The 12,768-nt window shown below is 35.4% G+C and overlaps 1 protein-coding gene across 6 annotated transcripts in view; it reads right to left on the reverse strand.

Moving 5' to 3' along the window:
- The window catches only part of PTPRM (protein tyrosine phosphatase receptor type M), a 464,463-nt gene that overhangs the window by 93,909 nt on the left and 357,786 nt on the right, over positions 1 to 12,768 (reverse strand). For 3 of the 6 annotated variants that reach the window (XM_084281572.1, XM_084281570.1, XM_084281575.1), the window contains 3 exons: positions 4,679 to 4,830; positions 2,074 to 2,148; positions 1,822 to 1,848 (listed from right to left, as the gene is read on the reverse strand). In XM_084281572.1, coding sequence (XP_084137698.1) covers positions 1,822 to 1,848; positions 2,074 to 2,148; positions 4,679 to 4,830 — 254 coding nt within the window. The remainder of the gene's footprint in view (positions 1 to 1,821; positions 1,849 to 2,073; positions 2,149 to 4,678; positions 4,831 to 12,768) is intronic. The other 3 variants (XM_084281573.1, XM_084281571.1, XM_084281574.1) reach the window with 2 other exon arrangements.

Below are 12,768 nucleotides of genomic sequence, written 5' to 3' on the forward strand. Positions count from 1 at the left end.
GACTCAACAATACCTAATTTGATTTACCTGAGATAAAACAGTATCCCAATGCAGTTATAAACACCTTTGGGGTGATAAACCCTGCCTGAGTAGGACATCACTCATAAAAGGGTACTAAGCTTTTAACATGTAAGGTAACAAAAATATTAATTTTCTACAATGAAGTAACTGGAAGGTTTTCTGAGTGCAGGCTTCTGTATTAGACCATAAAATATATATCAAGCTAAATCAATATTTTACAAATTTAGTATATGTAAAAACATATATAAGCATTTTTTCAGTGTGTGTTTGTCTGCTATCTGAACTGCTCGCTTAGAGATTATTTCTTGTGAAAAAAAAGCTAACAAATATTTTTACTATAATTACTACAGGGCAAAGAATTGAAAACCAAAGCCAAACCAAACCAAAAAAAACCAAAACAAACAAAACAAAAAACCTATCAGAGAAAAATGTAATAATCCAGATAAGAAATCTCGAAGTTTTTCTCCTGATAATAGTACTTTTTCCCCTGCCCACCCACAAGGTCAGAACATCTACTGGATGAAGCGTTGAATGAATGCTAAAGCACACAAAAATATCTAACATCTCAGGCAGTTAAAAGGCACTGCAAATTTCATTTGCATGCAGATTATTACATTGTTACAGTCACTACCATTACCTTCTCCCAGATTTACATAATGTATAAAAATGCACAGGTTCCTTCTCAAAGTTAAAACACTGAAATGCACTTTGCTAAATCTTCTTTTACAATAACAAGTTTTCAAAAATCATCTTCCTAAACTTCTACCTCTTATATGCTTCACTCTACTTTTACTTAAGCCTGTTTTAATTGTGGTTTAAAGAAAAGAATTAGTTTAGAGTTAGTTATTAGTTTTATATTTTTCAGTAATTTTAAGGAAGAGAAGAGGGAAAAATACTTGTTGTAAAAACATCTATCATATTAAACAGAGTAAATAGAGAGGTTTAACGCTGGAGTTTGAATTCTTGCTACAACACATCGTTGTATTTTGCTTTATTACTTTAAAATATCTCGCTAATCTGTTTAAAGTTAGTATGGGAAGCGTAAATAAATACAAGTTGATTACTTAAGCACTGAAAATGCAATAGTGCTTCATGTTTACAGTTTTATTACTATGCAGCAACCCCTTTCTTTCTGATATTGGGCAACACCAGGTTTTTCTAAATTCCCAGTGGAAATGCTGTATACTTTAAGTGTATGTTTTTAACCTATAGTTCTACTATTTCATTTCATTCCTGTGACACCTAATACATAATAAACTGCGTTACTGTAAGTGTCATGCTATCATTTTGCTGTTCAAAATACCATTTCTCCTCTGAAACTTCTCTTTGACAATCATGTCACAAACTGTGGCATTGTGAGAAGAAATGATAGCTGGTAGGATGGCCAAAACTGTATTTTGTCTCATTTTCTATATCATGAATAGTCTAATTATGAAACAAAATGTTATTTTTAAGAAGTTACATCTTCAGTTCTGAGAAAAAAAATGGAAAAAAAAAAGAGGGAAAGTATTTCAATTGCTGCGATAATCAAATTCTTTTGTGTCACTCCAAATACATGCATAAACATTTCCTCGCAAATCCACTTGTTAAAATTATTTCTCTTTTTTCTCCTCTGACTTGCACTATGACAGTAGAAATCAAGCCTGATAACCGTCTTTAGTACTCTCAGTGTAGACAAGCCTACCATCCCTCCCTTGAGCATAAAACTACAGCTTTTTGAGTACTATTGTCTGTATCCCGAGAACTGTGACTTTCTAAATTACTTCAGCAATAAACTTTGATAAAGGGAAATGTTCTCACCTAAAATTGCAGTTGGCACAAATGGATCTGTCATACATCATAAGCAGGTCAATGCAGAAAAGGTAAAAAGAGAGAGAACAGTAAATGATTGATAAATGTTCCTGAGTTTTCTTTTAGAAAGCTACTGTAAGCAACTGGTTACATGTAATATTTATTAAATTTCCATGGAAAGGAGTATAATAACGTAATTACATATGCTTTTGTTATGAAAAAGTCTCCATAGAGTTGAAACCAAGAAAAAAAATTGGTTACCTGGGTAATAAGAGTTAGGCACCGTTGTGCTCAATGTGTTAGTTTTCATTGTAAATGAAGATGGTGAAGATACAGCTGAAAAAAGAAACAGAGCGAGTTAGAGACAGCAAAGTGATATGTGGCTATTTAAGCTGAGTGACACGGCATGTGTGATCGACTTGGTTTAGGGTCTATACTGTTATGTTTGTTGCACTGGAATCAGGACCTAGGGAAAAGCAGGTATGTCTAGTGAATAAAATGGCTCATTGAATTTGATCAATTCCCTAAAAAGATATGTTGTCAGATAAAGCATTTTGATCAGGGATGACAAATACACTTCTCGAATCACAAGATTAGACTGAACACTGGTGCTTTAATAAAGACATCATGGTGACAACAGGTGCTTTTGACAGAAGCTTTGATCATTACTAAGTTTACCTAATAATACAATAAATACTGTATGTAAATATTCTACTGTAGTTCTTTTTTCCTCTATTGTTTTTCAATTTGTTCAGACAGGTGGATAATGTGTACACAGATACTATTATGCCCTGAATATCACTCTTTGTTTAACAATGGTTTTCAGGCTGTGATACATACACCAATGCTGGCTTGGTATTTAATGATTTAATCATTTATAAAAGCAAAACACAATGAAACAAATTAAATTCAGTTAATTCCCTGGTATACATAGATCACATGAATTACTATTGTAAGCACAGATACATTTAACAGGAGAGAATTAACCTTATCTTTGGGTGAGATGTTCACCCAAAAACTCATTAAAGGCTTTTAAGCAAAGTTTTTTCAAACTCAACCTTAGTTGTGGTTAGTTTGCTTGATGATATTTACACAGATCAATAAATTCAAGTTTATTCTGGATACCTATAAGCAGACTAACAGGAATTTGGGAAACAAGCAGAATTAAGGAAGACAGAATCTGCTGGATGAGAAGCAGCGAGATTACTCCTGCTAGCTTTAATCTGCTTTTTTTTGCTGTTTATCTTCTAGGGCCACCCCTTATTAAGATGGAGTTATATGGAAACTGGTTTAAATGATGCCAGATGGTATCATTTATTCCAAAAGTGAATATATCTGAGACTGCTTTCCTTTTATTATGTCTCCTGAGTCACTGGATGGAAAGGACAGCATGCTATTCCTTTTGGGTGCGGATGTAGAGACTAGCTGATGTCAGGGTTGCTGCAGCTAATAAAACTGTCTAGATACAGAATGCAGCCAGGTTAATAAACTTTTATAGAAAGTAGGGATGCCTTAAGTCTCTTGATAACAAGGTCTTATGCACAAATTTTTCCTAAAGACTGTCAAACCGATTCTTCTGTTGATCACATTTATTATGGAAAGTCTGAATTAGAGGTTCTAGCCCTCAATTGGTGTAAAATATTTGACAAGCCAAGAATGTCAAATTGATTTAAGTTTGTTTACATGAAGAGAGCATGTAGTCACAAGAACTCATTGAAGCTTCTTTGGTTATTGTGACCATTCAATAACACCATTGGAAGACTACACCGTGAGGACAGAAAATGAAGTCAAACCTCTTGATCTCTTCACAAGAGATCCCATTAACTGCAATGGAATATTCTCACCAGAATGGCAAGTCAGATTTTGAAAGATATTTTCTGAGCAATTTCAAAAGTAACACAAATGCAGATTAACATTGCAAATTCTGAGCCTAATGCTGCTGAGAGAAGTCTCACTGTATAAACCTCACAGAGTGTTTGTACAACTGAACTCGCCAAAGATAAGTTCTTAAGCTTATTATTAAGGAGTGGGAGTTGGGCCTCACATACTGTCAGTACTTGAAACAAAATTCAATCTTTGATAAATTCTGAAGATGTTAAAAACCATCAGTATACAAGAAAAAATAGAATGTTTTGTGCTACAAAAAATAAAATGTTTTGCAAATGTAGTCATTCTTTTTCTACTCTTTTTAACAGCTCTAAAAACTACTGCAGTCCTTGTCTTTGGTCACTGCTAACCTCCAGACAGGTGTAAGTCCTTGACTAAAATTCTAATACAGAAAAAAAAAAATCCCAAATTCTATTTATTTTCAGGGTAGATCCAAGAAGACTCAGAATTTTCAACAATCTCTTACGAAATTGCAGATAATTCAGCTGAGTTCTTCCTTTGCACAAGCAACAGAAAAAGCATCATCTAGAATTGGAAATAATAAGACAATTGGATCACCATTATTAAGTTATGACACTCAAAAATAAATTTTGCCTAAAAAAAAAAAAAAAAGTGAGCAGGGAAAGCATTTGAAGGACATGGGATAGCATGAGGGATATAACATTTTTAACATAATAGAAATTGAAGAAAGGTAAAACTACAGCTGTTTCAGTAATGTCTTTGCTCTTCTGCAGAAGAAAAGGATGGACAAAAAAAAAAGCTCAATTATCCTTATTATTTTTAAAGAAGTCTATTCTTGATATCTGACTGTCTTGCTCATTCGAATACACACTGTAATGTGTTGCACAGTGGGAGAGTCTGGGTTCCATGGATTTTCCATGACTGAGTAATGAGGAATATTTTAAAAACCATTTGCACCTTTCTTCCACCTTCAAAAAAAAAAAAAAAAAAGAAGAGAAAAAGAAAAGAAAAGACTTACATCTCCCATTTAGATTGTGCGTGTCCATGAAAGAGAAAGCTTCATCACAGTTGGTGCCTTGCTCAGTGTAGCTTTTATCCATTGAATTCACCATCACTGTCATTTCCTGCCGTGTACTACTCAATGTCTCTTTCCGCTTTTTAGCCAATTTTCTTAAGAAATGAATGTTGAGAAAAAGAAAAAAAAAAACAAACACACAACAAAATCCAGTCAGCAAACACAGTCTTCATGTTGTTTAGACCAGTATTACAGTTTGTAAGCATATTATTAACATATTTGCAATTATTCCTAGTTTTCTGAAAACATAACTGATTTCACACTTGCATCTTTAAACAGCATCTGACAGTCTAGGGCTAGTTGCCAATGCCCTGACTTACGGTGAACAGCACCTTAATCCTTGGTGAGCACCACTGAATTAAAGTGTAATACTCAGATACAAAGGTGCTGTGAGCTACTGTATCAGTGACTACATCTGTTTAAATACATAAATAAAAATGATAGGAGACAAGATCTCACTGGGACTGACAATTCAGTAACAATTTCCACTTCACATGCGTGGAAACACCTGGAGCTGTTTCACTGAGACAACACGTAATACAGCTAACTGCTGTACATCATACTCTGTGTTTGATCCCTTACATACTTCGCGCAAGCAAGTGACATTTCAAACCGACTTGCATTTCTAAAGACGATTTTCTGTCACTCTTGTCTTGATTTCAGTGGGATTAGGAACAAGAGTTAGTTGCTTCTGAGCAGGAATGATCTGTCAGAGACAAGATCTTGGTTCTGATAAAATCATAGGGAGTCATTAAACTACAAAAGTGCTTTGGAAACATATACTTCTCTTTTCCAGATCTGTCTGTTAAAGACCTATCTAAACTAAAATCTCACCCAGCCTCCCCCAGATCTAATTGTGCTTAAATACCATCACACAATAACAGGTCTGAGACAGCACTCCTGATTCTTCCATCAAATCCTGTGGGACATCTGTGATCCTGGTGATGGATCTTATATCCATTTGGCTTGTTTCCCTGGCTTGTGACTCTGTTTCAGACCAAGCTTTTCTCCAAGTCCTTGCCTACAGATTTCAGTACAATTTTCCAAATTCCTTCTGTATAGCATCTTCAAAGTATGGATTTTTCACAGAAACAACTGCTCCAGAGACTTTGATTTTCTTATATCTTAGTTCAGTAACTTTTTCTCTGTGAAAAACATAATCAACTAGCTCATATCCATCTGCTGGAAAAGTCTTTTAAATATCTTCAACCAAAGCTACCAGACACTCATTATCTTGTCTATGTTTCCTTCCAGTTTTTGAGGCCTACTGCACCAAGCATAACCAACTGTACTCTCAAAGCCCTTCTCTTTGTTAGCTCTTATTCAATATGAAAAAACTATTTCCACCACACAAAAAAAATATACTAGCCTCCACTAGTATACAACAAGCACGTGTGTTTCCTCTCACGTTGACAGTAGTACTACATGGGAAGAGCTTTCTATAAACATCCCTACAGAAAGCTCACTATTCTGCTTCAAACCTGCTTAAGTACTTGCCATACTTGCCAAAGTACTGATATAATACCGCCTGCAATGCAGACCAATATTGCATCACAGCCTTCCTGTGCTCTCCATCTGTCTAGCTGCTATCTCCTACCTCACACCTGGATAATAAGCTTTTGGGGCAGGGGCCACAGTTGCGTTCTGTACCTATAAAGTACCAAGCTCAACAGTATCTTAGTCCATAGCTAAAAGACTTTGAAACTAAAGTCTCCCTGTTAATAGTAGTAATTACGAGCGCAGGATCATTGCATACGAAAGTATTAGGTAATTGCACACGAAAGTATTAAGGGTCACATCTGGTCCTCAATATGCTGCTGGATTACAACTCCATTCATCAGGGCAAGCATCCATGACTGAAAGTGATTAAAGTATTCTACCTTAAAAAACTATTATAGTAACTACAATAATAAGTAGTGGTTTTGCTAATCCCAGCCTAGAAGTCACCTGCATTAGCTTGAGCCACCATGAACACACTTTAGACTGTGACTGATGTTGAAAAGGAGAGCTGGAGTGCTCTTATGGTCAGTCGAATGGCAGCCACTTGTGAGACTCAATCCTACACTAAACATTTAGATGTGCGACAAAACCTCAATGCTCATTATTAGGGATTTCAAAATTCACTAATGATAATCCTAAAGTCCAGCTAAGGAAGAGTGTACGGCTGTTGTCGAGATAATAAATGATAACAATTCACATCCTTCCTGTAGGTGAAGTTCAACTCATGATTGTCTCATTTGGAATATCAGTGGTAGACAGAAAAAAATGACTTGTGCTAAACAAGGGTTTCATTTATGAATTTTAATTTAATTTAATGAGTTTAAATGGAAGAAAATTAAAAGTACCTTTCTGATCTATACTAGTTTACATTGACAGCAAAACTAGTTCCTTATTACTTCACAATTCATAAGCTCTGAAGGACCACTAGATAACGTAGTCTGAACTCTTCCTTATCAGAGACAGTAAAATGTCACTCAAGTACTGTCTTGTGGTTTTGTGTCCTCCATCTGCCCCTCCTTCATTTCTAATCATAATGAATAAGCAATACAGTAGAATCTGAGGTGAGTCTATTTTGAGACGTATCTCCTAATGCATGAACAACTTAATGGAAGTCCATCAGCTGGGTTGTGAATCCAAAACCTGAACAGTGGCCAGCTGTGGCTGACATACATAGTATGGTCACTGAAACTTCACACGTAAGCCACATACTGTACTTAACTGTATTTCATGGCTGTGAAGATCATAGGAAAACACTTAGGATAATTCAGCACCAGAACCAAAGTCATCAGGTTCTCTTTAACCAGTTACCAACCTGATTTGCTATCTAGATACTACGTAGTATCTAGAAGCCAAAATGCAGTGTATAATGACCTTTCTTTGTCCATCAGTGAACCTGTGAGTGATATCTCTATTCACAAATCATACTTGTTATCAAGCCCAGCATTTCCTCCAAAATTTCTTGCATGTGAACAATGTACTACTGAACAGGCAACAACTCTTCCTTAAGATTTTTTTAAAGAAAAGTTACTAGGACAATTGTCCTGGGTATCATTATAGTGATACCGATCCCTATCTGAAAATTCACAATATGGTGAAATACATTACACCAGCCACTCAGTGTGATTCCAAAAAATTACATGTTCTGTAGGGTACACATCTCAAGAACCTGCTGTTACCAGGCATCATCCTTTGTTTTACAGTGACAATTGTATCTTTCCCAAGGAAACCCAGAGTTCTTGCTTATTACACCAACAACATGAAGCTCAGATTTTACAATATTGGATAATTTTTGTTAAGAAATTACAGACATTTTCTCATTTCCTTCATTTTTGGTTTTGGTCCCATAATCAAGCTATAGCAGGTTGTTTTTATGGCAGTAACAACTGTATAGTACTTCTGAATCTGAATCTAATTCTGGAAATAGGTCTTGTGGGAAAAGTTCAGATCTGAAACAACTGCTACAGGAAGAGAGAGACACCAGCCAGACTTTTGCACTGTGAACAGAAATACCCACTGGACTTACTCAAGTAAACTTTAGCTGAACGTAACATTTTTTTACATCTGCAATTTTCCAGTATCACTTAGTGCTACAATCTGCAACTCATCCATTCCTTGGATCTCTTGATCCCTGGGAAGCTCTAGCTATATAGCTATATAAAATGCCAGAAGTACATAAAACCATGGTACTTCATATTATCATCTCCATTCTCACTCTTAGATCTGAAATATATATATATATATATATATTTTTTTTTTTGGGGGGGGTGGAGCGAGGGAAAAAAAAAGACTTAAATATTTGATCACCTTGGCTCATGGAAAAGATACTTCATAGCTACTCTCTAATGTTCCCTCCTTCTTAAAGGAAGAGAGTGTTACAACCAAAGGGAAAAGCAAAACAGATGGAATCTCCCATGATGATTACCTAGTACAAAATTCTCTATAGAAGGAAATGAAAAATGATTAGGTTTTCACACAAATAGTGTTATAATCACTATATGAAGAAAAAGAATATCCTATAGCAGTCTCGATAAAAGAGGAACCTGATACTCAGAACAATTTGAAGATTAGCTAGGAACTGGTGGTATTTTTAAGGCGTAAGAAATAAGTGACCCTTTTTAAACTGGTATGGTGGTAACAACAGTGTAAAATGCAGAGCAAACAACCATGCAGGCTCCCAGGAATACCTTGTGTGAGATTTTAGGTATCATTTGTTCTGTTCTGTAAAAATAAAATCAGCCTGGGAGAATAATAAGCTAAAGGCTTTGTCACAATCTGTCCCTATTTTAACAGCCACTGTGAAATTCTCATATGCTCCATCTTCCCCTGTACCGTCCCTTCCTGTTGAGGTCTCCCTGTTAAACCTCTACAAGTCTGACTCTACACCTCTCTCAAAGTCCTCCTTCTCTGTAATGCCTCCCCTAAAATAACTGCTGCTACATTATCAGAACTCTGTTGGGTTCATTTTCCATCTATTTACCTGTATCCATTTTCTCTCTTTTGCCTTGACTTAAATAAAAATCTCTTTGGTACGTAGATTGCCTTTTGTCTGTGTTTATAAAGCACTAGGCACAAAGCATGCAACACAATTGGCCACTGTCATAGTTAGATAAACATAAGAACAGTAAAAAGAAGAAATGGAAAAAAAAAGTGTGTGCATGTGTGACTGGGGCTGATAACCAGAACCAGCTCAAGCTCTGAGAGAAATGAGCCTTCCATCTTAATTTAGGAAAAGTGAGGAAAACATATTTATTTGAATCAAGCAAAACACACACTTCCTTCTTTCCAATTTCAGACTGAGTGGTGCCCCCATTTTTAGATCAGTATGTCTTCTTTCGTTCAAGCAAAGGAATAAAGAAACAGAACTACCAGCAGTTCTGCATGTGCCTATCCAAAAAAAAAGATCTTCTTGAACTAGAAAATATAGACAGAGCTGATAGGAAGATCAAAGGAACAGATCCTACCAGAAGAATGGTAGTCCTTGTATAGATAAGGAGTCTTCATTTTAAAATAGAGGTAGTTCAACTGGGAATACAATAAAAGTCTAAAAAAACATGAGAAGCATGGAGAAAGTATGCAATGAAAACCTAAACACTATTTCTTGACGATGTAAGAACCATAAAAGGAAGGTATACAGATTTATTTTTTTTTTAAATACAAAAGTAAATACTTCCACGCACAAAAAAAAAAAAAGTAATTACGAAACACATCACCACAGTGCTCTGGAGATAGCAAAACTATTTAAAAAAAAAAAAAAAAATTTATTAAGGCCTGAGGACAGAGAATGCATTACTTTATAATTGCTCTATTCATACATGTTTCTAATGATTTTTTGCTGGCCACTGACACAGATGTGATGTTAAGTCTGGTGGACTTTTAATCCAAAATTCAATGCAATATTGCTTTGAATTTGTTTTTGATTGGCAAAAAACTCCTTGTTTTGCCAATCTCAAGGCAACTCCTTGAGGAGACTATGCAAAAAACAATGTAAATGCTTTATTTGCTTTCCTAACACTTAGAATTCCTCACCTTTTTACACTGTTTAGGCTACTTATGTTATCCTAAGCAGAACTGAAATTTGCCCATCTATTTTGGCTGTTTGTGATACGCTGAAAGAAGGCTCACAATTATTTTGGGAAAAAAATGTTTTAATTTGAAATCATCTAAAGAGCATCACTGATTCAGGGACACCCAGTCTGAAAATATCTTCTAATAAAAGCTCTCCACAAATAGCATATAAGAATTCAGGGAAAGTAACTGACTTAATTCTTGTTTATTGTATTTTAATAGATTTTTATATATTAAAAATCTTTTCACTTCTTTTTATGTTTTTCACTTTTTTTTTTTCCTTCAACAATAAAACAACCCTTTTCAGTAACTGTGATTGCTTCCCGTCGTCAGGAAAGAGGTTCTCTAAGGCAGACACAAAAACATACATCACAAAAATTTATGCGAATTACGTCTGTAAAATGGAGTTCATATTCAGCCTATTGCTTCTGTTTTTCAACAAGACACATTTTGTAACACTGTGTATAGTTCTAATCTATATTAGGAAATTAAAAATGCTGCTTTCTACATTTAAGATATCCTTTTAGGACATACCCCAAGTCTCCAACTCCTCATCTGTATTCTTCATGTTACTTCTTATTGTTATCAGATCCTCTCAGAAAACAAGTTTTAGAAACCTAAGTATCTAATCCAATTCAACCAAAATGGTAAAATTTTTTTAGGCCATATTCAACCACTTTCACTGGAAGTAATAAGTACTTCTATTCTGCTTTACAGTTCTTATCAAAACACCAACAGTCTGAATGGACCCCCTTCCATCTCCCTTGTATAGGTGGAGACATAAATATCAAGCTATTGAAGTCAAGTGAGGATGCAAAATAGAAATAGCATGGCATCAGTGATAGTGAAGTTCTGCTCATAGCAAACTTCTGTTGTTAAATTTCACATTTACATGCTTTATACTGAAATGTAGAATGCTCAGAAAGGCAATTTCACAGTGCCATTACACTGTGTACACTCTATCAGACAGGAAATAAAGTTAGGGGAAGTATTTATAAAGGCACTAAATTTTGCAGCAAGAACTAGCGAACAGTTAATAAAATGCTTTACAAGATGTCCCCACTTCAGGGAACTAGCATTTCTAGGGAACAACCACAGGGAAAGTATTTCTCAAGAAAATTAAACTGAAAAAAAGATAGGCAGGACCCTGCTGCATGGTGTTGTTCCTTGCTGAGGTTCTCCTAGTATTAGGTTATAAAATTATCCTTTACCCTAAGAAATCCAACATATATTTTGCATTGGCATCACAAGAAAGCAAAGATGCAACAGTATGGAAGATTGTAGCACAGATTGTGAATATTTGACAATAGCCCAGGGTGCACATGTCCTTTTGCCTGACTTAACAAACAGGTGGCTTATTACAATGTCTTTTAGGTGCTTTCTCTTTGTTTTTGTTATCAATTTCCTGTGTAAGATCAAGTGGTAACATTATTCATTTCACTTCTACTCGCTCTTGCCTTCCCTGATAAAGAAAAATGAATGATTTTTTAAAAAAATGCTGTGATATTTCTAGAATTTGGAAAACAGTGTACCTGATACCATAGTGTTTCATTTTTCCCCCTTTCATTCACTGTGGCTTTCATTTTGCCGCAGTGACATAAAAGTACTTTAAATAACATCAAAATTAGTATTGGGAGACAAAAAAGCCTCCCAGTACTGACAGAACTGGCTAGAGAGGGAGGAGAAAGGACAATGAATAAAAGGTGGGGGGAGTCATTTATCTTACAGAGTTAAAAGACTTGAGTGCAAAAAGAGTACGAACTTTTTAGTGAAGTTGGAAGTTAGGAAAAATGGTTTTGTTTTATATGAGCATAAACAAAAAGTTTTATTTTTTTTTTTTTTCTCATAGCGTATCAGAGCTTTAATGGTCATTCTGCACATTCTTGTTGCAAGTAGACTGGTTCATTAGCATTAAGTGATGACAAAGCTTGAAGAAAAAATATTTAGCTACATCTCATTGCAAAATAACAGTGGTATGTCACAGGTAAATGTGCCATGACTTAAAGACAGTGTGGATCAGAAAAGAGAAAAAGAAAACATGGAGGGGAATGTGAAAAGAGAAGGAAAAGCTGATGGAAAAATACAGGGCAGCTTCAGCCACAGGTACACAGCGAGATCATCTACTCTTTCTGCTAAATATTCTTCCCTTAGTCCTGGTATTCAGCACATGCTTTGAGGTTCACTTGTAGTGACATCATTAAAAACTGTGCTTATTTGATTCTTCTGCTTTGCACGAACTTCTGCATCAGGTTATCAGGGTTTCTGCAGGTGAAGGTTATAGAATTAAACCCAGTAACACTTCAGGTCACAGAGGCGTCACACTGACAGATTTTCTTTGCTGATGCAGTGGCTCAGTGGGAACACTGGTGACTGACCAAGACTCAGTGAAAATAAATAAATAAATAAAAAAGTAGCTATATGGTATATTAGATTGATGCAACAACTTCTATTTGAAATTGGATGATTCT

This window comes from Netta rufina (assembly GCF_964035555.1).
Source record: "Netta rufina genome assembly, chromosome: 2".
NCBI classification, from domain to species: Eukaryota; Metazoa; Chordata; class Aves; order Anseriformes; family Anatidae; genus Netta; species Netta rufina.